Below are 27,398 nucleotides of genomic sequence, written 5' to 3'. Positions count from 1 at the left end.
ATGGACTCCTAACTCTAGTATCTGTGATGGAAATGCTGAGTAAATGCACTCATTACATAGAATATCTACCCTGATGGAAGATTTCCAGGGGATAGCCATATATAGCAGATTTTAAGCAAATTATGATAAATCCTAATTGTTAAACAGTTAAAGAAAACTATTCTTAAGCAGTAAAAGAACTGAAACAGATACTCAAAAAAAGCCTGAAACCAATGCATAACCTCTTACTCTGTTTAAGAACATGATCTGGCCAACTAAAATTGATTTGGAGAAGTACAGAAACCAACCAACAACAGCTACCCATGGACTCATCATAGTTTCTAGAAGACTAGAGGCAGCAGTAGCTCCACAACTATCCCTCTGCTCTGTCCCTCTGTCACAATGGGGCCTGGGCCAGGGGACACACCACCAGCACAACACTTCAACACTGACTTCCAGGCCAATTCCATCACATTAATACCAGTCTCCTGACATGCAACACACCCTCATCCTGGTAAAGGTTCATGGCAACCAGCAAAACTAATAGCTTAACTGGCCACAAAATATTTCAGAATCACAAGCCTAGTTTTTGCTACACTTGCACAGAGAATATCGAGTACGTTAGATTTCAGAGACTGCTTCTTGTATTACCAAATGACCATAAAATCATAGATTGGTTTGGGGTCAAAGGGATATTAAAGATCATCCACTTCCAACTCCTGTGCTATAGGCAGGGACATCTTCCACCAGACCAGGCTCCTCAGAGCTCCACCCTGCCTGAGGATCCATTTCCAGGGATGGGGCATCCACACAGCTTCTCTGGGCAAACTGTGCAAGAGCCTCACCAACTTCACAATAAAAATCTTTTTTGAACATCTAATCTAAACCTCTTTCAGTCTGAAGCCATTCCACCTTGTCCTGTCACTACATGCCCTTAAAAATAGTCTCTATCCATCTTTCTTGTAGACTCCCTTCAGGTACCAAAAGGACACACTTACATCACACTGAAACCTTTCTTACTCCAGGCTGAGCAATCACAAAGATCTAGCTTTTATAAATTCCCTTTTTTTCATGTCTACCTTGGAAGCAAATACTCCTAACTTTACAGAGTGCTCATCAGAGAATATCAATTATTATCTGTAATTGTAAAACACACTAAAGGAAAAGCAGCATAGGATTGAGAACAGCATGAGAATTCCCAGTTTCAAAATTATTTATTCTGAAAGACACCAGGAGAGACTAGATTTAACTATCATTTGAGAGAAGAGAGCAGCTGGCAATGTACCTCTAACTGGTACTCAGAAACTCTATGAAACAGATTATGAAAATTATTCCCTGTGTACCACGATGTGATTTGTGTCTTACACATTTTCAGTCTTGCAATAAATGTGAACACTAACTGCTAAAAATGTTCAGTTTTATTCAGGCCGTATGTATTTTTGTTCAGCATATGATTGTATTCACAATATCTGGTAAAAATTTCCCAATTTCTCCTGGTTTTTTTAATTGCTGTAATATTTTTCACAGTGTGAATAGTATTCCTTTTCAGCAATCTGGAATTACCACAAGGAATCAGTAAATTCAGTACACCACTGCCACTGTGATCTACAAGTAAAATTACCACAAACACCTTTAAAATGCTATCAACCGAAGTACTTCACAAAAGTGCTCTGGGAGAATAAACATCTTTGAGGAATTCTTAAAACCAGTGGAAAACAAACAGGAAATAATTACGAGAGGTGTCCTTGTATCTGTGGCTCGCTCCCAAGTAAGGCATTGCTAACTTCAGATTGACCTTTATATATCTCTAGCACAGTTATGCAACAAAGGCTAACCCAAGCCACACAACAACCAGCCACCCAGCCAACACAGCAGATAAGACAGGACCAGGTGTTTTTAACCTACGGTAATCCACGGTTTAAAGGATCATCGCATACTGCGATTATGCAAAACACACTGGTGCTGCTGATGCTGAATGTCAGCAAAAGCGGTAGCATCAGGGCTAAAATATTATTGACTGCTAAGGATTTTTTGTATTTTAGCCCACAATGTAATGCAAACTGATTAGTTAGTAGGAACAACCCTCATAATTTTTCATTTAGAAATGACTTGGACATTTTCTTTAAGGAATATGTTTCCAAATGCTATTCTATTGACCATGTTTTATTTCAGGTGAGAAAAACTAGATGCAACTGCCTGTATTGCCCTTCCTTGACCTGTGCAGAGAAAGTAATACAATGAGCTCCTCACCTATGGTTCAGAACATCCTTCTATTCATGTAACAAAGAGGAAGCTGTAAAGCCTCACAAGACAGTGCAAAGAGCTGCCGCTGACACACTGAGACAGTCCTTTGTTTCAAACTACTTTCAAATTTTTTTTCCTACTTGCCCTCCCCCAGTGAGGATGGTTTTGAATCTACAATTTACAATCTCAAGTTCCACATTTATGTAAGGTATTATAAAATGTTGGTGAAGAGCAAGGAAGAGGTAGACTTATGACTCAAAATTTTTGAGAATCAGGAAAAAAAGCAGGAGTTTGGGGGTAATGAGATCTTCCAAAGCTCAAAATGAGAAGCAAAACTGATCTTGGCCCCAAAGCAAAGAGCTTATTGCTCAGCTGAAGCTAACTCAGTGAAGCTACTACCAGATGCCATTAACAGAGGGTGCACTAAACTATTCCTGAAGCATTTAAATTCTTCTAAATGTCTCAGAGGTACAATACCTCTAGGCAAAAAAATAAAATCTTCAAGTATTAAAATATAAACCCCAATCCTGAGGCACATTTTTGCAAAATTTTAAAAATATATTTTATAGAGAAATATTATTAAAAAACCCAACAACATAGTAATTGCTACTTTGGAATTCTCAAAATTAATTAACAGATCTCTTTTGGTGATCTTTTAACTTATAATTTATTTACTATATTTTTTTAATTACAGTAATAGCAGTGTTTTTTCAACTCTGGAATATGGTGCTTAAGTGTTGGTGTTCTCTTCACTCCCACAGGCTGTCCTGGATAGGATGAACAGTCTGTTCAAAATGAATGCCTACCCAAGCAGCAAGAAAGAGTTACTTAGTAATAATTAATCACTGTTTGTACTAGGCTTAATAATGTAAGACGCTATGAATTGTAACAGGCATTTTATTTTCTACCTCATATCCCTAACACAGAGAAAACAGAGTCTTAAGGAAGGAAATTTCATCTCCAAATTAATTCGCTGCATAATTTGCTGTACATACAAATTCAGATTTGCTTGCCTTATTATTTCCTTTTTCTGCCCATCAACAGCAGAGCCTCAGTTTCCTTGAATGAGCGTATTTGGAGGTGTGATTATCCTTACGGCACACCCAGACTGCACCAGCAGAAGTCGTCAGTGGCCTCACAAACCGCACAGCAGAGCGAGCGGCGTCTCTCAGGCATGGAGGGGTGTGAATGCAGGCTGCAGGGCAGTCAGGGCTTTGCTTTAGTTTACATTTTCTCAGTTTCAAGAAAGACTGCAAAAATTCTAATATTTTATTAAAAAGGAGTAAATTGTATCAGTAAAACTTCAGGAAATTCAGTACAAACACTGAAAATAAATACTCATCCACATTACAAACTGGAGGCCACTGAAAAAGATAGTAACTCAGACTGCTTGTAAAATACCTCTGAAGGAAAACCTGATGCATCGCAGATTAGGTTTTCTGATCTCAGATGCAACACAATTTCACTATACACATTCAGAGAATCAGGAACTGTAAAAAAATTTCACAAGCTTTCCTAGAAAACTTGCTTCTTCTTTAGCTAAACGTTATGATTGACTAGCAGACGCTCAATGAAATGAACAGTGACTTTCATTTTTGCTTTGTTTTGTATTATTTTTTTTAATCTCACCTTCAAACACAGCTTTATTTCCTTTGCTTTCATAGATCACTGATTCACCTAACAGAGAAATCAATGTCCTGTATAAAACAAAACAATCTTAGCAGAAATAACAGTAATTTTTAATTTTGTTGCATTGTATGCTAGCAAACACTAAACTTGGTATTATTCATATCAGAATTTCATTCTCATTGGACATGTTATCTTTCTGTGGTTGTGCAACTCTGTTATTCTACTAAGAGGGAACAAAGCTGGATGCCTGAAAACATCTGCCAAACACAGATAATTCTGAAAAGATTTCACTAATTTTTTTTACAACGTTAAAATGAGGATATCCCCTCCGCCCAGCTATCCATTTTCATTCTGCCCATCTGTTTCTCTCTTACAAATACACACACCTAGAGGAAAACAAGCTGCTTCTGGGAAAAAGGCATACAAATTAAATACTAAATTCAGTCTATTTTAGGAAGAAATTCAACATCCTCCATAGAGAAAACTCTGTTTAAATGTTGCCAATCCATACTTGATTGCTACAGTGATTTTGGGTCAGCAGCAATTTTTTTTTAATATTTCCAAACCTAGAATTTACTGTAATCTATCTCTCTGACTATATTAATACAAAGGCATTACAATTACTAGTGGAGTGCCACTATTTTTTGATGGCATGTTTTGCATGAGCAAACAGGTCACTTCTACAGTTGTGTCATCCTTCTGCATGGGTAAAACTTTCCTCACCTGTGTGTAACTCATTTTGCAAAGCTTTAGGAAGACAAAACTCCAGGGTTGGTATTTTGTTTTTCTTTTAAAGAATAAACTGTTCTCCTGAAATTGTCAGTTTAGATTTTTAGGCTACTCTATTTCCACCTTGACAATTTTAAGCTTATATTAAGTAAACACAAACAAGGAAATGTTGCAAGGCTGAAATAAAATCTCTTTCATGGCTCACCTCTCTTGATTGCAAAGCACACACTATAGTAGAATTCTCACAGTGTGTCCCACACACCCAGTGGTGATGCTGAAGGGCAGAAATATGATTAAGTAACACTTTCTCAGATGAAAATTGCATCAGTGTTTGCTGTTCTTTTTCAATTAATATCACTACCTTAATGACCATTCATTGACTTTGTGAGGTAACCTGCTAGAGCAGCAGAAAGGCTTTCTCTACCTGTCTCACACTGCTCAGTCTGGGACAAGGCACAGGCTGATGTTCTGAAAACTGTGTTTCCCTGGCTGAAATACAAGCAGTGCTGGACTTGGGAATATTCCAGCTTAATGGTTTCATTCTGATGGAGACTAAAAGTAATTAAAAAAATAACCTAATAATGAAGTTTTCAGACCACCAAAAATCTTAATTTGATTTCAGAATAATACTGGAGTCCATTACTTGAAGGTTAGCTTATATATACTTAAGATATCCAATGTATGTCCCCTGATGGCTTTTTTTTTTAAATTTTGATACAATTTCCTACCTCAAAAAGATATTACTAAAGTGATACTGAGTCTTCCTTTCTATATAACACAGAATGTATCTAAAATTACAAACTTCCACAATTTCAAAAAGATTTCATTACTTTTATCTCTTTAAACACACTTAGTGGCAATTTGCATTTTGTTGCTCAGTTGTGATTCTACACACAAGGCAGATGATTAGATAAATGCAGTTCTCAGGGGACCTGATCAGAGCCCAGGGAAGCCAATGAACAGCAATTTACTACTTTGAAAAGTCTTTGGCTGCATAGTTTGGCTAGGTTTAAAGCTTGAGTGCTTTGAATACTAGAAAACAAAATCACAGTACTGACCATGGAAGGATACTACAAAACTAGTTAACTTACATATATTTATTTATTTATATATATATATAAGTAGGTATGTATGTATGTACCTTTTCAGTATATTTTCAATTAATATTTAACCAGTAGAGATTTCATCAAAAGATAATTGCTTCTTGCTATGCATTCAGCAGATTCCACCTGAAGTTTTCATAATATTTTACATGCATTAACAAAGACTTCTGAGAAATAAAGGTACAGTAAGGAGAAGTAACTCCACTTACTGCATACAAGACGAGAGGACAGAGAGGACAAAGAGAAATTTATATAATATAGTAATATTATTTAAAAATTAGACTCTTACTTTTTAGCCAATAATCTTCTAACACAACTGCTTGAATATCACTGATATTTGCAGTTGCTTTTCCTCCACAGAAACTTACTGAACTACAGTAGAAAGAATTAAAGCCTGACTTCCACTTAACCTTGGGCAAGAACAGTGGATCACTGTCAGTGGAGCTCTGATAATGCTTTCACTCCCTCGTTTTCACATAACTCCTCCTTTCTGATTGAGCAATGTGATCTAGTGGGTTGCATCCCCACCCATGGCAGGGTGGTTCCAACAACATGAGTTTCAAGCCTGGCCATTCTATGATTCTAAGATTCTTCAGCCCTACTCCTCACTAAAAAAATGTGGGTACTGCCCCTGTCCAGGTAGCTACCACGCTGGAAAAAGGCGCTGATGAAGAGTCAGGGCTCACAAATATGGTTTTTCATAGCAAGTGTTGAGTCCGTCTTTGCTTATCTGATCAAATGGATACATAACACATCATCAAGATTGCTTCTGCACCAACATGTCACAGCACAAGCACTACAGCTTCCTCCAATCCACCCCCTCACACAAGCTATTAGACCACTGCTCTTAGAATGAGGCAACATTTTGTGTAGGGGCTGTAACTGATTTGTTTGATATTATCAGCCCTTAAACCAACTGAAAAGTGCCACATATTGGTTATCTAACTGTCAGCAAATTTCTGTAGTGGATCACTGAGAAATATGCATTCACATTCTCAAATTAGAAATGACCACTTTAAAGGCATGAAAAAAGGTTTGAAAGAGACAGATCTAAAAATATTTCAGCTGCAAAATAATCTTGTATCTCATGTTGGAACACTTGCATTAATTAAGAATTTTGTAGTGACAGTAATTTTAAGAGTGCCATTTAGAAATATGACATTTAGGATGCCTCCATACTAAAAATTCAGAGGCTTAAATTGGAAGAAGCCTTCTGTAATTCTTCTCAACAAAGAATCAAATGAAAAGGAAGGTAACTTCCTAATGCCCTTCCAAAAATTAGAAAGCTAATCAGTATCTAATATTTTAGATATTTAGATATATCAGTAACTAATATTTTCCTTTAATAGATTTTTCTTTAACCAATTAAATATCTCAATTATCAGACATATACGATAATCATGTATAATCTTTAAGTTTCTGCTGACAGGGAAAATTCTATTTTCTCTACTTCAGAGAAAGAGATGGCAGGGAAAACGTCATTCAGTAGCTATTGATAGATCTCAGGCACAGGGTTTGTTGAGGACACTGGCCATGACCACCAAATGAGGGGGGATAAGTCAATTTTTTTTACATAAATACAACAAATTTTAAAAAACAAACACAAAAACAAAACCAAAAAAAAACCCCAACACAACAAAACAAAAAAAATAAGGCTAGAATCATGAACTTAAATTTGACATATATACACATATAACAATTTTATTCTAGTAATCAGAGGTAAAACTGGCTTTTTGTGTAGCTGTAAAATGATACAGTGCATTTGCAAGAGCAGCTTCAAAGCAGGACTTGGTGTATCATTTCTTGACAAAGTGCATTGAAGGCAAGAATGGGCACTATTTTCAAACCGACGGAAAAAAAAGAGCCAGTCTTCAAATTTCATGAAGGGAAAAATTAGAGATGTGAAAAAGTGTGGAAGAACTATAGATAGACATGAAACAAGCTGATGTACTCCCACATCATAAATGAAAACAATTATACATGACTGAATATTTACAGTCATCTTATGTATCTACACAGATGTGCAAGACTCTAATGCAAGACTGGGTAATCAAGATATATATATCACGTTTAATTATTATTCCCCTTTACAACTATTTATAGCTGACTTTTGGCTACAAAGCCTATGTTTCCATGAATATAAAAATAAGTACTGAAATTTCAACCCTTTAAAATCAATGACAGTACACTTAAAAATCAGTAAGTTCTTTTATTATAATCCATGAGTATCACACTGCAGCAAATAATTTGCTTCAAATGCTAATAAATCTAATTTATATCTGTTAAAAATATAATAATAACTTGTTTGTTCTGAAAATAACATCAGAAAATGATGTATGCATGTTCAAATCAAATTTATATTATCATTTTATTAACTTATACTTTGATGAAAAATATTCAAATATATTTCAGACAATTTTTAGAGAAGCAAAGGAAGGAGAAAAATCAGATTCATGGCAGAGTAACATGGTAAGTAATTAGGGTCATGTCACATGCATACTCCTTTTGAAAAACAAGTGAATACCTAGAGCTTTCATCAACACCTGTGAGCAACCTTTGGATTTCCTCATCTGTAGGCAGCTGAGCTCAGGATCTCCCACACCTCAGGGAGTTCACTTTCCCCAAGCCATACGGCACCTCCTGAAGTGAGGTATGCTGCTGACATGTTCTCTCTCCCTAAACAAATATAAACTAGAGCAGGAACAAAATCTTGTTCCCAAGGAAGGCAATGACGAGACAGGAGAGGCATTCTCAGTTCCTCATTCCACCAAAGCAGAACAAATCTGAGAGGTGATATTGTTATTGAAAGTGTCCATACCAGAGGAGCTATGCAAAGTCAATGCACAGGTTCAAATCCTCTCTAGCAGAGGAAGAAAATTATTCTGCAGTTTCAACATCCATGCTGAACAATTTTAATTCCTAAGCAGATAAAGGAAACATTTAGGTACGCAATCAAATACACTGAAAATTTTAAGATTATGGAATTGTTATTTTAATAATTTTATTAACTGAACTAATATGGATTTATCTAAAACATCAACTAACTGAAAATACAGTGTGCACAACAGGTAAGAAATGAATGGAGTAATCTTTCACAAGCTTGATTATACCTTTCCCCATGTATGCTGATTAACACTTTTTTACAGGGGGATGCACTCCACTTTTCTAATTACTCAGCTTGTATTCACATCTCTCTGCTAGCCATTTGACCTCCCCAGTATTTAAGCAGATACAATGTTAATTTTACCATTTTTTTAAGACTTCCCAATTTGCATACTGCACATCCCAGTGTTACCATCCTTTTGACAGCATAGCGCTCTGCCTGCATTGCCAAAACAAATCAGCGCATTACGCAGCTAGACAGAGCAGTGATCAGATAGACCTGATATTCACTTGTTTAAAACAAAAAGGAAACCCCAGAAGAGCAAGCAAAGTAAACAAGAAAGAGCATACATTACGCTCAGAGATGCTCTAGATACCAGCCTAAGTAACCAAGACCTTGTCAGCTCTGCCTCTGCTCCCTCCCTGACTTTTGGTGCTGTTCACCCTCTAACGCCACAGAAAGCTCCATGCAAGCTGGGCTGAGCACAGCCTCATGTGCTGCTGCTGCAAGCAGCTCAGCCAAGGGTGGAGGTCTGCTATACAAACCAAATTTCTGGGGATGTAAAATCCGTCTCTGACATTTATGAACATTGGTCAGTGTAACGGAATGCAACTGCTAAATGGCCCTTTTGGAGTTTAATTCAATATAAGGAAAAAAAGAGGGGTTTTTTTCAATGACATTACTTCAGCTATCCTTATAAAATGAAACAATCAAATTCCCTCCAAAAATCCCAAACCAGCATATGTGAACTTAGTATTTGAATGGTTTTGTGATTTGCAAAACAGGAGACAGCCCACAATATCAAGCACCAGGAGATGCCTTTACATGAACTGACGCTTCTTCTCCTTCCAGCACACCTTTGCCAGCAGTACAGAAGGTAATTTCCATTGCTTGCTTGCAAACAAACATAAGGGTTTATTACATTTTATCACAGATATATGCAATAATGACACACATGATTAAGATCCTAAAACCAGTATGTTTAAAATTTACAAACTATGTGTAGAAAGTGTTTATTGAATTATAGCAGATTATTCACTTGAAATACATTTGTTAAGTGTTTTGCTTTAAATTAGTCCTATGAAACGGTTATTGAGCCATTGGAAGATACATTTTACCAATACCTAGATTAATTTAAAATTGTGTTCTATCTTCATTGAGACAGAATCATCTAAAGTGGAGTTGTTATACAAAATACACACACTAGATAAAAGTTTTTCCTCCACGCTGCCATTATTCATTTTTGTAAGAGAGCAAGTCACTTTAGGCATCAGAATAACATGTCAGTTTGCAGACTGAAAAATGAAAGATTGCTAAAGATATTAAGATTTGAAAATTTATTCAAACTTAACTACAGGCTTTGTTATATGCCTCACCTATAAATATTTATCAGAAAAAATATAAAAGGGAATTATTTAATAATCTGCTTCTCCACTTTATATTTTGGTAGAGTAACTTTGACAGATGACTTTGAAGTCTCTTCATGCAGAAATTCTTTCTCCAGTCTTCGGGTTCTAACAAAACAGTCTGTATTCCTTAACAATGGGCTGGTCTTGACATCAGACACCCACTGCAGGTTAGGGGTTGCAGGGGGAAGTGTTTGCACCCAAGTAAAGTTGCCTATAATTGTAGCCACTGATAAGCAGCTCTAAAATAAGCACTCAAAGAAACTTTGGTCAGGGACCCATGACCTGAACTATAAACAACCGCAAGAATACCAAGGAAGCTCTTTACTTCCACACTGATAGATGACTCTTGTTTTGACACAGCAAAACAGAATGAGCTGCCCTTTCTGTGGTGAATAAAACACCAGATGTCCATCCTTATCTTCCATCCATATTCACTCAAAATGCAGTTGCCTAAATATAATAAATAGGTTTCTCCTTTTCAGCAAATGAAAACATTTTACTTTGGAGATCTCCTAAGAGGTTTTAGCCACAAGCCAATATTCCTCAGAAAGACAAAATCTAATTTAGCCAAATATTTATGCTTCATTTTTCTGAGGACAGTGAGTTATGAACTAATCAAATGTGTTTAAACTAAAAATGTGTAATAATTAGAACTGCCAAATAGATATTAATATTTTATTGGTGGAGAACAGCAAGCATTTGAGAGTGAAAAATTAACAGAGCTTTTCCTCATAATCTTAGAATATACATTGATCTGTAAATTGCAAATAAAAATATATAACACAGCAAAAATGGAAGCTGAAACATATTTGCATTATTCTGACATGCTAGATCTGCAAAACACACAGTACCCATGAGCAATGTTTTTTAAAAACCAGGTTTACCATTTTGGGCTCCTTATGACAGGAATTCTGAAAGATGCTCAGGCATGGAGTCCAGATGCTTACAAGTATCTAGCTCCTGAAATTCAAAGATAGATGTGCTCCTGACTTCCATTTCAGACCTTCATCTAACATCCTATAGATTTGCACATTGTGCAGAGCACTGGGTAAAACTGACACTTTCAAAGCCATTCCAGAAATGGAAAAATTTGTACTGGAAACACGAAACCAAGTTAAATACCATATTCCTTTTGCTCATTTTGCCAGTGGCACAAAATCAGCATGCACATTCAACACAGACGAATTGCTATTCAGTGACACTTCACGGAATCACGAGTCAGCAGCCCCAGCAGGAACATCTGCCACCATTTTAGGCAGATTCATGGTACCTGCATTCCCAGGCTACACAGCTAGCTCTCCTTCCCTGAAGCAAATCTGAACTCTGTCATGCTATGAGGAACGAGTGTGGGAGTGGAAGTTCACTGCAGCTCTACCATCCATTCCACAGAAAGATAAATTTGGTCTAGCCTGTGGAGAATGTAGAAGTTGGCTGCAGCTTAGAAATTACAGAAACAGCCATAGTCACATCAAGCAGTGCTCACACAGTCCTGGGGAATGAGGGGGATGGTGGTGGAAATTGCTGAATAACACTGACTGCTTGTATAATACTGACGGAGTACTCCTCAGACCTGTCTTAATGAGAATCATCTCTTGACAAAAGAAAATTAGCGTGCTTGTGAACAATAGAGCACAACACAAGGGCACACTGCAGAAAATCTAACTTTAGGAAACAAGAATAGAGAATAGTTTAAGGTTAAACAAGAAATTTTAAACTCATAGTTAGTGCCTTTAAATAGCAATGTAAAACCAGAGACATTTAATTGGATTCAGTCACAGTTTACGTTGTACTTAGTTCATATCTATCTAAATAATATTTATATGAAATAATAAAATTATTACGTACTGGATTTAATGATTTTCAACACAAAAACCTTGAAATTGTTTTTGTACTTCTTTTTCCATTACAGAGAGACGAACCATCATAATAAATTCATTACTCCAATAATAAACAGTAAGAACATGTACAAATCCTACTGAACTTTTCAACACTCAGCAGTATATCACTGGATGTAATATTCTGTTCCAAATTTCAAAACCCTATTTAATTTAGCAAAAACAAGTACTGGCAGAATGCATGCAATTAAAAGTCTGTTTGGTCATGTGGGCACCTCATGCTTAGGTTACTCATCTCTCACTTTTCCCACACATTCAACGTCTACTGCTTAATAAACCATTGGATTTCAGACATTTTCAATTCTGACCCTTTTTAAACACTCTGATAGATTGCCTACCATCTGGCAGTGCTTACTCTTGGTACCACACTCCCTTTGCATTACAAAACTGTGCTTCTGATAATTATATCTTTAATGTGGTAGATGTATGCAAGACTTCAATTCCCATGCTGGCAATATACAAGCTGAAGGGACAATTTCTGGGAAGTGCCTGTGTAACAGTGTATGGTAACAGTATGTTCAACTGCATCACGCTGCAATTCTCAACAGAAAGCTGCCAACCTTTCCAAGTCAAAGGAAATGCAAAATATACATGAATTTTTTTTTAATTACTACAAGGCATTTTACAAACTGCAAGAGGCTGTGAAAATACCTAAACTAACTCCTCCCTGCTAGTTTGAACAAACAGCTCAGTATCTTCTAGCTAACAGACTGAGTAAGAATGGAAAACTACACAGCAGAACAAACAAATTTAAAAAATATAAAATCAGTGCAATGTTTCCATTTATTTAAAGGAATGCATTATATCTTCAGAAAGAGATGTAGGAGGACGAAGAGAAGACAGAATGAGGGGGGAAAGGAAGTTGCTTCCAAAAAATACTCTTTCAGGGACTAATCCATGTGCTCCTAGGAACTTTTGAATGCAAGTTCCCTATAGCATGATTTCACTGACTGAAAATTAGACCACGAGAAACACTATAAATAAAAGAAAAGGCAGGATTCCGTACTTAGGCAGCCATCTAGATAAGAGCTTCCATGAACACTGCATACACAGCTCTGAAAAACAGCTCTTAGGAGCACTTGGTAAAGTGGGTACGTGAGAAAGGTACCCAACTAACGACTGAAGTTTGAGGTGTATACTTGATTTATTTTGCTTCTTTTGTTTTGTTTCCAAGTTTCAATCTACCAGACTAATCCCAAGCTGGAAAAGCAATTCTTTTTGTTACCACTGGGCTTGTCTGGCACTAAAGGCAAGGAACCAGAGAGACAGACAAGCTTGGCTCTTACCTTCACTGAAAAATCAAGTGCAAACAAGCCCATATGCAGATATTCCAAAGATCCTGTAGCCCTGGATGTGTTTGGGGAACCCAGAGGCTTGCAAGCATCTACTGCCTGACAGTAACAAGATGCTTAGGGAGTAGTAGCACCTGCCACAGGTTTCATAGCAATTTCTCTGCCAGGCCTAAATAATAAGTCCTCCTGGAATGAACAACTAGACGTAAATCACTTAAGAGCCTGATGGAAAATCTCTAACTAACCGTGTGAAAGCCTGATTGCATCTCTATGGTTTTGCAGCCATGCTTTTATTCCATCTCCTGGGTAGAGCTGGAGAGCGCTACATATCTTATAAAATTCTGTGTATTTTCCACAGAAAATCCGTATCTTTTCCCTAGGAAAAGACAGATCAATTATTTATTATTGGGGTCTCATCATATATTACTATAAACTTACTGCAATCCACATATCTGCATTAAGGTCAAATCATTTCATCACCACACTGTCTATTGCTGCAGTTCATGCCATGAAGAGAGGTGCTTCTTGGAGGATCTGGTAAATTAGTGTAAGATGCAACGCAACCAGCTGAGGAAATATCAGTATTTCCACACCTTAGTCTGCTGATATAAGAGGGCAAAAAAAATGGAGGCAACCATGGTACAACATGTCTAGATTTTCGATACTGTGACAGCACAATTTATTTCTATGGGGATCTTTATATACTGGACCTTTAGTAAGATTCAGTGATTTTCAGGCAAAATTGGATGAAAAAGAGTACTATCACTTAAACCCCTCCCCAGTATTAAAAACTTTTAAAAATCTCCCCAAATAAAAAAAAAAAAAAAGTATGTATATTGGTTATTTTGAAGTCATTTTAAAAAATAAACTCATTCAAAAAAATTTTAAAAATTAAAAACACCAGAACCAACATAGCTGTGACTGTGAACATAAAGCAATCCCTGCTTTTTCAGCTAAAAACAGAATATCTTAATATGAATTTTTAATAAATATGACATTTTTAAAGACAACAACTTAATAACAGTAGCATACTAAATTCCAATAGTATATCAAAATATTTATTAAAGGACATGCTTAATTAGATAATATATACACATAAAAAACATCAAAGACAATCACATAAAAAGAAAATCCTATTATTAGCTATATAATGTAACTTAAATTTTGGGTACTTCCCTGGCAAAAATGAAAATGGCTTTGGGTTAGTTTTGGGTTTTTTAAAATATGAAATGGAAACAGTATGCATCTCTTTTGTAATTAAATGAACATTTTCTGAACATAAGTTTATTCCAGATTTATTCCAGTTGCATTGCACTACAAGGCAATAAGACTATTGAAAAATACCGTGCAGTTTGCCTGAATCTGTCATCAGATTAAAAGATATTAGTACAGATTTTATAGAAGCTAAATGACAATGTCCTTGAGGTAGTACTGACATTGACTCCAGCTGATATAGTTTTTGGTTATTAACATACCTTACTGTGTGTCTAGAACAAGCTCTCCAATAATTAGAGCTGAATACACTATGATTTTTAAAATTAAATCATGCCTCTGGGAAAGAATCAGGAAATAGACAGCTAAAGGACTATCAAGCAATTAACGAGAACTGTACTGTCAGGTTAAAAATTAAACATTGCAAAGTAGGTTAAAAGTTTCCTCTCAAAAAAAATGCATATTGACATAGAAAACAGTTCTTCATGCTGTTGAGTGAAAGCAAAGGTGAGAATGGATACTTCTTGTTTACCACCAAATTAAGTAAATTTCTTTTCAATTTTTCATATTCTACACACACTCATCTCTAAAAATAATTCTTTGCTTCTCACAGCTTCAAGTTGAAATTCTCAAAAAATCTGACAAAGTTTACTTAAATATTACAGCGCCACAGATCTTAGACAGATAGGCAAAAATGCAGCACTAAATATTCGTACTTTTTAGGTGACCTCTGCATTCATACATCTCTATTTCTTCTACTTCAGGCTGAACAATCAGAAACTGAGCCACTCAAATTTTGACTTCATTATATAAACCACACACACACACAAACACACACACAAGAAAACCTAAAGCAAATTATCGAATCCTATGCACCTTTCAATGAGCTGTTGAAGTCACCAAACACCCAATCAAATCATAAATCTAGACCTTTGTATCAATGCTTTTACACAGCATTCCAATTCACAGTTCCCGTCATATATCCAAGTATGAGAAACCTAGGATGAAGAAAAAACTTTTACTGACTCAATTACAAGCATCACTTATTTTGATGTGCTACCAAATGGAGTCAGAGGACACATTTAAAAATTTGTTAATGTGCTAAAACAATCAATTGGAATACCAGAATCAGTGCATTTTCCCCACAGGCCCAAGCACAACAATGAGACCTAATTTTGGATATGTGTATACAGAGGTATGGGTATAGATCACATTTATCAAGCACTTTTTTCTCATTGCAGTCAAAGAAAAAAAAAAAAATCAGAAAACTGAAGAGGAAGTCTCATGGTATTGACTGTCCTGGGTTAAATTTTAAAGACGTACATATAACATTCCCAAAACATCATCTTTGACTTACATGTTACAGAATTATTTACGAGAATTCTGTAACATTTGGGTTTACTTTATTTTGTTGTGGTTCCTTTCTAAACTTATCTCAAAATCATGATGAACATACTTGCCTTTACATAGATTATGTAGAAAGTGAACATTGTAAAAGTAAGCATCTTGCAGAAAAAAAACGTACTTTTGTGCAATTCATAGGTGCTGCCAATGATCTTCAAAATGTCCCAAGTTAAATTAAAAGTAACTTAGAGGAATTGAGTTACACTTGTTCAGCTCTTTCTCTCCCCTAAACTTTATTCAATGTTCAAGTAAGTAACACAATAAGAGTGTGAAAGAAAATGCAGTGAATGGAGTGTTATTCCAGGACTAAAATGAACATAATGAAAACTGGCAAATGTTCAACATATAAGTGAGCTCAAACTATGCCTTAGTATTCTACATAGCCAGAGACAGAAGGATGTCTTATTAATAAAATTAATCACTTTGCTTGAACAAACAAGGGCATACGGCTCCTCACATGCCTTAGAGGTCTGGAAGGTGGGTGGCTGCTGCACCAACCTTGGGTGGACTCCACTGCCCAGCTTTAGTAGCTCTTGAAGAAAATCTCAAAGCAGACAAGAGTACATGGCCCTCATGAGTCCAAAAGCACGAAATGCACCTCTCTATCCCTGTTTTCTCTCACACATCCCTTCTTACAAGTGGTACAAAAGGAAAAGCCAGTAGATAGCTTTAGTCAACTAGAGTTCATAACAGATAAATCCATGATAACCACTGATGAAAAATTATTCAGTACAAAGAATATTAGGAACTAGAGATGAAAAACAGCATAATGCATTTCTGGCCTTTATTTCACATTTCCAATAGAATATTTTGTTGCTTAGTTTTGGTCCTGCCTCCTAAACATCCAATTTAGATACTTGTTGCTGCAATTTCACTCCATTACTTCGATGTAATTTCCTTCCTCTCTGTAACATCCATTTATGCATTTGAGAGCCATTACTGTATTTCTCTTCAGCCTGCCTTTATGAGCATTGCATTCTACCTGGGGAACTATTATGAAGGCAATACATAACCTAATGTCAGAGAGAATTTTCAAACATTATAAATGCATTATTTAGGTTAATGCTACAATTCTATCATTTTATTTTTCAGGACATTTACAGAAGTAAAGGGCAAAAATTGTTGGAATACAGCAAATAAAACCCAAGTACTATTAGTAATCTTTTTAATACTAATGGTTCTCCATGTTTAGTCAAATGCAAGGAGTGAACATCTAGCAATACAAATAGTTTATCTGTACAAAGCTTTTCTTTAGTAGAATTAAAAATTATAGTCACAACAATAGTATTTGAAAATGAGACAAGAAAGATAGCCCCAGCTGAATCTGTGCTTCATTTACAAAAACATAAATAATTTTTTTAAATTGTTTGCACAAAGAATGTACCATATATAGTACAATTATAAATCCATGATTACAATTTTATTAGTGAATTCAGAAGTGTCAATTCTGCAATAGAATTTCATGAAAAATCCTGAGCAACAAGAAATTACTACGTTGAGAATACAAAACTATGGCCATTTCATGTTCTTACACTACCAGTGACATAATGCATCCATTAAAACCTATGCCAATTTGTATCTGAACTATTTAATATAGACCAATATTGACATGATTTATTCTTTCATTTTGGATACATATACCTCTATCAATTACATTTAAGTCTGATACAATACATTTTGTTTTCATTGCATATAGCATTACCTTCCAACTCTACTGCTCTATTTAAACCTAAGTATGTAACAGCTCACAAAAACATAAATCTCATTAGCTTCAAGAGAGACATTAAAAACATGTGACAAAAGAGAAGCACAAAGTGCTTATCCTAAGCTTCTTAAAACACAACTTAAGATAGGTGCAACACATAGAGTGAAGACCGGTCCCAAAAGGCAGGTTTTAAAACAATGCATGCATGAATTTTAGAGACCTGATTGTGAACTGCATATATAACATGTACAGTCTATCATGTTAGGGTGGCTGCTGGTGGTCAAAGACAGGTCCAAAAGATACGTGAAAATGAAAAAGAAAATCAATTCCTATTGCAAATATAAGTTCAATTTTTTTAAAAAAGTAGAATTTAAAAAACCATGAGGCACACTAAACCATGGCAATTGTGACTTAGTTTGGCACACACTTCCTTGAAAATTGAAGTGGTACATGTGTATGACAACATGGATGGGTTGCATAAAAATGCATAATATAACATAACATTTTTTACCAGCAACAGAAACAAATTCTTCTGAAACTACCCAGACATAAATATGCAAATATTGTGTCTTTCACCCTGATTAAAACCCTTTGAAACCTGGCATTAAATTACTTACAAGGTATTACCAATAAGGCCTCCAATATTTATAAAGAATTCCATGATAAACCTCAAACATTCACATGATGCCTTAAATGTGTATACAAGAAGGTTGTGAAACCGGAACAGCACACAAGCTAAAAAAAAAATCTGGCAAACCTTTACTATTCACTACACTCTTACATTTTCTGTTCAAGTTTTAGAAATAATTCTGCGTTTACTATTATCATTAAAATAAATGGATAAATAAAAAGTTACCCAGAGAAATAAAATGCCAATGTTTTGGGGTGTTTTTGCCTAGTGTTGTAAATTAATTTACACTTTGCATTATTTACACAGGGGAAAAAGACCTTCAGCACTGCCTGCACTGCACCTCTTTACCTGCTGCTCTGACAGACAATGCCACATCACAGTCTTACTTCATCTTGAAGCCAGTTAAAATTTTTGTCCTCACTTCCAGACAAAGGCTGCTCCCAAGCATCAAGCTGACTGTAACCACCAGAGTGTGAAGGCTACATGTACGCAAACACGCATTATTTCCACTCAGTCTGTCTCATACATTGCTATTTCTGCAACTCAGTAGCAACTCTGTTTTCTTTATAGATTGCTGACTGCAGATGCCCTAGCCAATGTGGTAATAAACCCAAGTTTTCCTTGACAGTGTGAGTTTCTCTGTGGGGAGGGAGGGAGATGCTACAGGGCTGGATGAGCAGCCGAGGCAAGTGCAAGCCAGCCCTCTGAACATTAAAGAAACTCCTTACATGCCAAAGACATAGAGTAATTAATCATCTAAAAATCAGTCACATACAATTCCATTAATACCAAAAGACTGTAACATATAAAAGTCATCCAAAGCCCATGTCCACCACTAATCTCCTAGGAAATAAATGACATGTGTGTGGCAGCAGCAGAACCATGTGCAGTTCATCCCATCTCCTGTCAGCTTTGTCCTGCTCTCATCCAGTGGCTGCAAGGCCACAAGGCTGGACCAGTGAAGCTCTCCTGAAGGCTCATTCTTCCACATATGAGAATGGACAGCTGGAGGCACTCAGTATCTCACAGAACACACACAGGACTTCAGCAAACTCTGACTGATAAATTCACTTTTGTTACTTACAAAATTAGACAGAATTGTTGTCCAGCTTTAGAGATACAGTAGTCACAGCTGCAAAGTGATAAACACAGGCCTTGTGGTGGGTTTGATGTGCATTAGGTGCAGGGTTTATATAACAGTTTTCAAATTATACATTAACCTCAGAAGTCTGGGAGAAGACAACCAGAATCAAAATGGTCCCCTTGTGGAAAAATTATGTAACACTTATTGAATTTAATCCTCCAAGGGTGTATCTGCCCAAAGAAGAGACAATTCTTCCTGAAACACATGCGAGATGGAGAGCCATAAAACTAGAGAAAAAGCCCTACAAGGCTGCAAGTAACCAATTTACAGAGCACGGAGTTTAGAGACAGCTTCTATGTTCTGTTCATACCAAAAAAAGGGGCAGGAAGGCACCAAGATGCTTCCCACTCCTCCAAACATCACAACAAAATACCATTTGCTGTAGATGAATATACTGTTTTACAAAAAAAATGAGAATGAAATCAAGAAATAAAATCAAATACATCAAACTATCCCAAGAAATGCATACAAGCATGCAGAAACAGGAAAAAAAAATAAAAGAGTGAGCAGAAGCCTATACCAGAATTTTCCTACAGTTTACATGGTTAACCCAGTATTTTCCTAAGTGTGTCTACATTTAAAGTTTACTGAGATGTCTATTTTCATAGGCGCCACAAATACCCCAATAAGAGCTGCATTTACAAATGCCTAATACATCTCCTCATTTGGATACCATAAAATACTCAGCTTTTTACTTTTTTCTTGTTATTTTGGTAGAAAATTTCGTTCTTTCCTCTGATGGAAAGAACATCTACACAGCGGCACAGGAATACCTGTGTATCTTTGAATGCATTAAGGCTTGTCTACACACAAGCATTACATTGCTACAAATAACATGCAAAAATAAATCAAAGCAACTCCATCCTTACACCTGACTTCATTCTGGTACAGAGCCACTGTTAGATGGCACTTAAAAGTGCTGTTGTAATTTCCAAATAAGGTGAATATACAGTATAGTACAACTTCTTCACACATTTTGCACTGCCACCCAAAAAGAGTGGTACCACTACACAGCTGCAATTGTTTCAGGAGAAAAACATGCACATCTCATATTTCTCACTGAAACAGTCCTACGGGCTAAAAAATTGGGTCTGGAGCCTGCCACACCATCCCAATACTAATGAAAGACTATGAACTTTATTTAAAAACCAAACACTTACTCTAATAAAATAAAAACTTTTATAAAAACGCCTGAAAATACCAGTTAATTTAAGAATATGCAAACAACAGGCCTGAAAAGGATGCAGTGTTGTTTACTCCGACTGAAAAAAAAATGGGAAACATATGCTACAATCTCTAAACCTTCCCACTCAAAGAATTAGGACAGAATTAGAAGATATTTCGGTAACAAAACAGAATGAACATGCTTATCACCTATTTCAAAGAACAGCTTAAAAAGTTACAAGCTGCAAAATATGACAAATAAGCTCCTATTGCCCAATGCACTGTTCGGGTGTGCACCTCACCAAGAAACCAAGCCTACAACAGAACAAGGAAAATTATTCGCTAGAATAACCTCATTCATTTCAACAGAATCCTCACGTGAATAAAGTTACTCAATGCACACACACAGAGAAGGAAGAGGCTATAAGACAGCCCCCCCCCCCAATCCCCTATGCATGCTACCACAGCACCAGATGTGACCTGCTAGCTCCCTCTCTAGCTGGTAGAAAGGGAGTGGGTAGGTGCTTGGCTCTCTTTCCCCGCTTAATGCACCTGTTAATGCAGCTGAGCTGGAAAAGGTACCCCAGGAAAAGAACAAGTGCAGTTTATTGAGTTCAGGCAACCAGGAAAACCAGTAGGGATTTGAAGCAAGATTTCAAGTCATAACTGACTGTGCTGTGCTCCTCCACTCCTGTAGCTGTACTGCTCTCGGGCTCAGCTGCAAGGTGCTAGCTCACACAGCTCATTGTGAAACACCTCACTCTAAACAGTCCCACAGAAACTTGGACTTTGAAAGCATTTCTTCCTGTTCTCACTGAAAGAATGTTCTGTTTAACCCAGTTTTTTCTTAGAAGATCCATGTAACTACTGAACATTCTGAATTTTCTTTTTTTAAATGCAGTCTCCGGTGCAATTCACTTATCATATAGACGCAGGTTGTTCAATTCAAGCTGTTGATTAAATACACTTAACGACATTGATAGTTCCTCAGAAAATATAACAGAGAGTGTTACATTTATAAAGGCATACAGCCAGCTGGCACAGAGTACGAAACGAAATAATCTTACACTTTAAATATATATTTTTAAGGGAACTATAACTTCTGGGGCATTTATTTGTACTGCTTTCTGTATGAATATTCCAGTCCTGCATCCATGCATCTCACTGCGAAAGCAATGCTAACCTGCCACCACATTTACCTGTCTCCCTATGAAAACATAGTTTTCCACACATCACCTGGATAAACTTATTTTACTGTAACTCTGACAGAGACGGACTTCATTCTCGCAACCCCCGGAACAAGTGTTTACACACCGGGTGGTCAGGGAAGGCAGGCGTGTGCAGACACCGCGCTTTTAGCGATGCTGATGCAGCTGAGGAACCCCCCGGGTGAGCTCTCATCCCCCCGGGGCAGAGTCGTGCCCGACGGCCCGCGACTCCGCGGCGCAGACAGACCGGGACGGCGGGATGGAGAGCCACAGAGCCCAGTATCCTGCCTCGGGGGCTGCGGCCGGCGCCCCGGCCGGCGCGGGGCCTGCGGGGCCGTCCCAGGTGCAGCACGCTGGAGAGCGCCGGGCCGAGCCCGCGGCAGCCCCGGCCCCGCCGCCCGGTCCGGCGCCCGCCGAAGTTTGCGCCGGGCGAGGTGCGAGGCGCCGGGGCCACCCCTCTCCCGCCCGCCGTGAGCCCCGCGCTAACCTGAAGTCGCTGTAGGGGTGGATGATCCAGAACCCCGCAGTTTTAACCCTTTCCTGCTCCTTCTCCACCGCCTTCTGGCTGCCGAACATGCGGAGGGAGAATTTGTTGACCCCCGGCTGCAGCATGGAGGTGAACTGCCGCTGCATGAAGCCGTACTGCCGCCGGGGTCCCTCGGCATCCTCGAAGCCCACCACGGGCTCCTCGCCCCCGCCGCCGTCCACTTTGAAGCACACCGAGTTGCCATGCTCCTTCACGCCGCCGCTGCCGGGGCTGCTCTGGGCTTTCTCCGCCGAGGCCGCCGGCTTGGCTGGGAAGGAGTTTGCGCTGCCATCGTCCCGGCTGCCGGCGGAGGAGCTGCGCTTCCCAGCCTCCATGCTGCGGGGCGGGCGCACCCCAGCCAAGGTAGAGCGCGGGGAAGCCTCGCCGCCGCCTGTGCCCTTCAGCGGCGCGGCTGGGCTGTGCCGCCCTGAGCTGGGCTGGGCTGGGCTGGGCAAGGCTGGGCAGGGCTGGGCTGGGCTGGGCTGGGCTGAGCTCCGCGCCGCCGTGCCGCCCGGCATCACCAGCGCCGCCGGCTCGGAGCGCGCTCCGCGCAGGGCGGGCACCGCCGCCCCTCGCCCGCCCCCTGCCGGCCGCCCCGCTCCGCCTGACATTGAGCCCGGAGTCCTTGAGGGGCCGCGCGGCCAGCGGGCAGCGCCTGAGGGAGGGGCCGGGTCCGAGTGTGGGCCGGGGACAGGGGACGGGGCCCCCCGAGCGCCGGGCCCGCGCCTCCGCAGGAGCACAGGAACACGCGTAGGTGGATGTTTCACCCTGGGCAGAGCAAGGGGCAAGGCGTGGGGTGGTAGCGTGCCTGTGCAACCCGAGCGAGAAACAGTGGCTGGGAGTGATGCAGTGAGGCGTTTTCACGGGCTCGCCGGTCCTTTGGGAAGCCTCTGTTGCTCCTCGTGGAGAGGGCAAGAGGCCGGGGTCTGCCTGGCCATGGGGTCGAGGGGCGGCACTGGAAGTGGCGGAGGCGTTGTGGGTTCGTCCTGCTCAGAGTGCAGTGCGTGTCCGGCATAGGGGAGCATCGGTGGAGTGTGAGTGAGCTGGGAAGGCCGGCTGCTGAGCGGCATTCTTTTTCACAGACGAAGCACATCGGTCCGCTTAGGCACTCCCGCCAAGCGGCTCTTCCTTGTCCTTTAGCCTTGAGCGGACTGAAAACGGGCCACGCGACGTTAGAGATGCTGCGAGCACGGCTGGACCACCCAGGGATGCCGTTCCCGTCGGGAGGGCTGTGCTGCCGTGGGCACCTGCCTTTTCTCCCTGAAAGGCGTAAAATGGCAGGTGCTCCCGAGTGCGGAGACAACCTTTTCACGTATTCCAAGAGGTGATTTGGCCTTTGTTTGCATGTCAGTAGGAAACTGGAGTCCACATTTAGTTTGCTCCACTTGACATTTAAGTACATAAATTACAATTTAGAAGCCCCTAAAAAGCCGGAAAAAGCTGTCAGACAGAAAGGAAACAGTGGGTATTTCTAGCTTCCAGTACTCTATATACACTCAAAGGAAATAGGGTATGTATTGCCTTCAGTATCTCTACAGACATTGTCCTAATGATTGCAGGTTGTAGTTCGGGAGCTGTGCAGTGAGGCAGGAGCTGAGAGAGCAAATGATCAGAAGCTGTTTATAAACCATGAACGAGGAAGAGCTTGGTCTCTGTTGTGAAAAATGAAAGATGCTGATACTTACCCTAAAAGATGTGAGGTTTTCTGAGTTACAGAATGATGGAAAATCAATATCTGTAGGTATTACTAGAGGAGCTCTAGCATTATGTCCTCCTGCAAAAACATATATTACAGCATATACATGTAGGTCCTGGCCTTCCATTTAGAATAGGTTTGACATAGGTTTTTCACCCATTCTCAACACATTTTTCATTTTGCACATTAAAAGTAGAGTAGAAAAGCATTAGTAAAGCCTCACAAGCTTGACTCTGGTATTTTCAATAGCATTTTCCTTTGTCCTTTACACAACAGATGCTTAAATTTAGGAGAGAAACAGATGTGCAAATCTGCACCCCACCATTTGCACAGTGTCAATCTGGTGCATTAGGGGGCTGTATTTCAAAGTGGGATCTGAGGGCTTTCCTCAACAATTGCAGCTCTAGCAGAATGTTTATGCCTAGGGAACTCAAACTCACAAGGTTCCATTGATGTTAATGACTTTAGTGTGGAAGATGTTAACATCATGCCAGTGTGGAAGAAGATGGCAAATACAGATGTGCTAGGATGGATTGCTGAAGTTGGGCTGTGACCAGGATAGGAATGAATATGCTTATAGAGTAATTGGTTGAGGACTGACACACATAAATCTTCCCCATCTGAAGTGACACTTTTCTGTAGGATTTTATCCTGAAACAGTGAAGAGTGTGTGCACAGCTGCTAGTGGCTCATACACAGCTGCTGATAGACAAATTATCCCCAAATTATGTCCTCCTTCTTCCCTCATCCAATGTCTGTCACTATACGATAATTTAAAAGTAAGAAACTACTACTGTTTTGCAGCTTTCTTAAAGAATTAACTCACATCATAATTGACAGAACCCGAAAAGGCAAGGGATGAAAAGTCTAATTCACACAGTGCTTTTCCACAAATTCAGACAGTGTACCACATCATGGGCAGTGCAACCTTAGGATTTCTGCTACTTCTTTACTACTTAATCCGCAGGACTTTTGCATTCAGTCCTTGACCTGAATGGTCTCTCCCAGCATAACCTAGGACAGCAACAGCTAGTCATGTACAGGACAAAAATAGACCTGTAGGGGAGTAAATCAGAACAGTGAAATGGAGACATTTACAGCTGCAGTAAGCAGATTCTGATGTACATTTTTTAATTGGAGAAGCAATGAGCACTGGATTAATGGTGATGGTCCTTAATTTATGGATGAGGAAAATTGTGCACAGCAAGAACATTCAGTTTCTTCTTTCATGAAACTTGCTTTCACTTGTATTTTGTGTCTCATTTACCAGTATTTGTCCTTACTTGGTATGGACCACAGACCTACCAAAATGACCAACCCTGCCTACCTTCCCCTCTTTTTACAACAGAAGAATCTGGAAATGTTCTATTTCCCTTGGTGGCATTATATAGATATGAGAGGGGTTTGTTCCATCAAAATGCCCTACAACTTGAGAGAAGTTCTTAAAGAAAGAAAATAACCTGCATTACATGTAACATAGGATTTTATGCATGCTTTTCAAACACACCGTATATATAAACCACACAGGTATATGTTTCTTGGTAAAATTGAGATTTTGATATTTTCTGCTTCTCATGATCAAACTTTAGATTTTTATAATTTTTTTTCTGTACAGAAGAAATGTATACTTATTTGTACATGTCTGAGTGATATTTGACCTAAGTATGGCCTAACTGACCTTAATAATTGACCTCAACATCTTGCAATTTTTAATAGCAATCCTGAGATGATAGGATGAGAAAACATTTTCATAATTTGTAGTTTTTCTTTGGGAGAATGGATTCTTCCAAATAATTGAATGTTGTTTTCAGCCCAGAAAGTGAAATCTCCTGAGGCCCATCATGTTAGCTTAGATGAGAGAATTTTGGTTCACATGAGAAGAAATAACAGAGCATGGTGTGTGAGAATAGTCCTGAAGACTGCACCAGGGATGAAAATAGTTGGAAGGTCATTTTAGCTGAAGGCATAGCTTGTTCACTGTCAAGATTTATTCTGATTTTGTGGCCATGCCAGGAGAAATACACAGAAAAATGAAATTTATACATGAAATTTACAATAAATCAGTGCTAGCAGAACAATAGGGGAAAAAATTGATTTTGCATCTCTTCGCTATGTCCTAGATTAATTGTTCACTACTAAAAATTTAGTAAGCTGTTTTACTTGTGTATATTAAATTATTTTTATTACTTACTCTACTTCATCAAAGTACTGTAACATCATTAGTTTCAGTGCCTTATATAACTCTAATACTAATGTATACTAAGATTAATATAAAGAAAACTGATTTTCTTCTCTTCTGCCAAATATAATAAATTTTTTATACCTGTAGTAAATACATTCCTCCTTCACCTTATTTTTTCATTTTGATATAACTTGAACATACACTGAACAGTTTGTCTGTAGGAATCAAAAAAAAAAATAGCAGCCTGTGTACAGAGGCATATGTATTTGTTCAGTGAAGAAACTGGGGCACAGACAAGAAACAAGACTTCTATGAGACGACCCAGTAAGACGCAGAACAAAGCTGTTGTCTCTCAAGTTAAGATTTCGTGCCCTGTGAGATATTTTTAAGATTGTTTCTCAACAGAAGGTCACTGTCAAGTCAAATGGCAAACCAGGGTTAGCAAGAAAGGAAAATAATAGTTATATTTACAGTTATATAACCATGTCTGCCAGCTTAATTGATGATTGGTCCAGATTCATAATATGTGCTGTTTTCCATGCCTGTTTGCTTGAAGTTTGCAAATAAATTATTTTGATTTGATCCTACCCTACTTACGTTACTTTCCATGCCTATTTACTCACACATACTTATTGGCAATAAATGTTTTCCAATAGATTTTATATTAATATTAGCTAGTGTTTATGAAGCAAGAAGAATCTTACTTTTTCAACCATTAGCATCCTTTGAAGAAAACATAGCACAAAGCAATTGGAACTTCAACCATGAATGTTACATGGCAGCTGTCCATACAGTTACTTGAGTTGGTTTTGTTTTGTTTGTTTGTTTTTGTTTTGTTTTTTTTTTAACTCTGTAGTACAGTTTGAATGTCCCCAGTGAGTACTGATAAATATGTAAATATAATCTTGGTGATTTCTGTTCTGGCCTGGTGCTGAGTGTTGGAAGTCCTGTTGCAGCATCTCAGTGCTTCAGAACTGATACAGTTCTGGAACAGGAGGGTAAAATTAAATCACAAAATATTCCTACTGGTTTTTACCAGCTCTCTGAAGTGTCTTTTATTTATGCTAATCACATTCTAAATTTAATAGAATATTTGTGTGCTTTGAGTGCCTTATCTTTTTTGAAGAAAAATATTTTAATGTC

The 27,398-nt window shown here is 38.5% G+C and overlaps 1 protein-coding gene across 1 annotated transcript in view; it reads right to left on the bottom strand.

Moving 5' to 3' along the window:
• Positions 1 to 22,712, bottom strand: part of HCN1 (hyperpolarization activated cyclic nucleotide gated potassium channel 1) — a 191,729-nt gene extending 169,017 nt beyond the window's left edge. The window contains exon 1 of the mRNA XM_041424593.1: positions 22,339 to 22,712. Within this exon, the coding sequence (XP_041280527.1) occupies positions 22,339 to 22,712 (374 nt within the window). The remainder of the gene's footprint in view (positions 1 to 22,338) is intronic.
• Between the last annotated feature and the right edge of the window lie 4,686 nt (positions 22,713 to 27,398).

This window comes from Onychostruthus taczanowskii, unplaced genomic scaffold (assembly GCF_017590055.1).
Source record: "Onychostruthus taczanowskii isolate IOZ18803 unplaced genomic scaffold, ASM1759005v1 scaffold83, whole genome shotgun sequence".
Taxonomy (NCBI): Eukaryota; Metazoa; Chordata; class Aves; order Passeriformes; family Passeridae; genus Onychostruthus; species Onychostruthus taczanowskii.
The sequence above is the reverse complement of the archived record's forward strand: the minus strand, read 5'-3'. Positions and strand labels throughout refer to the sequence as shown.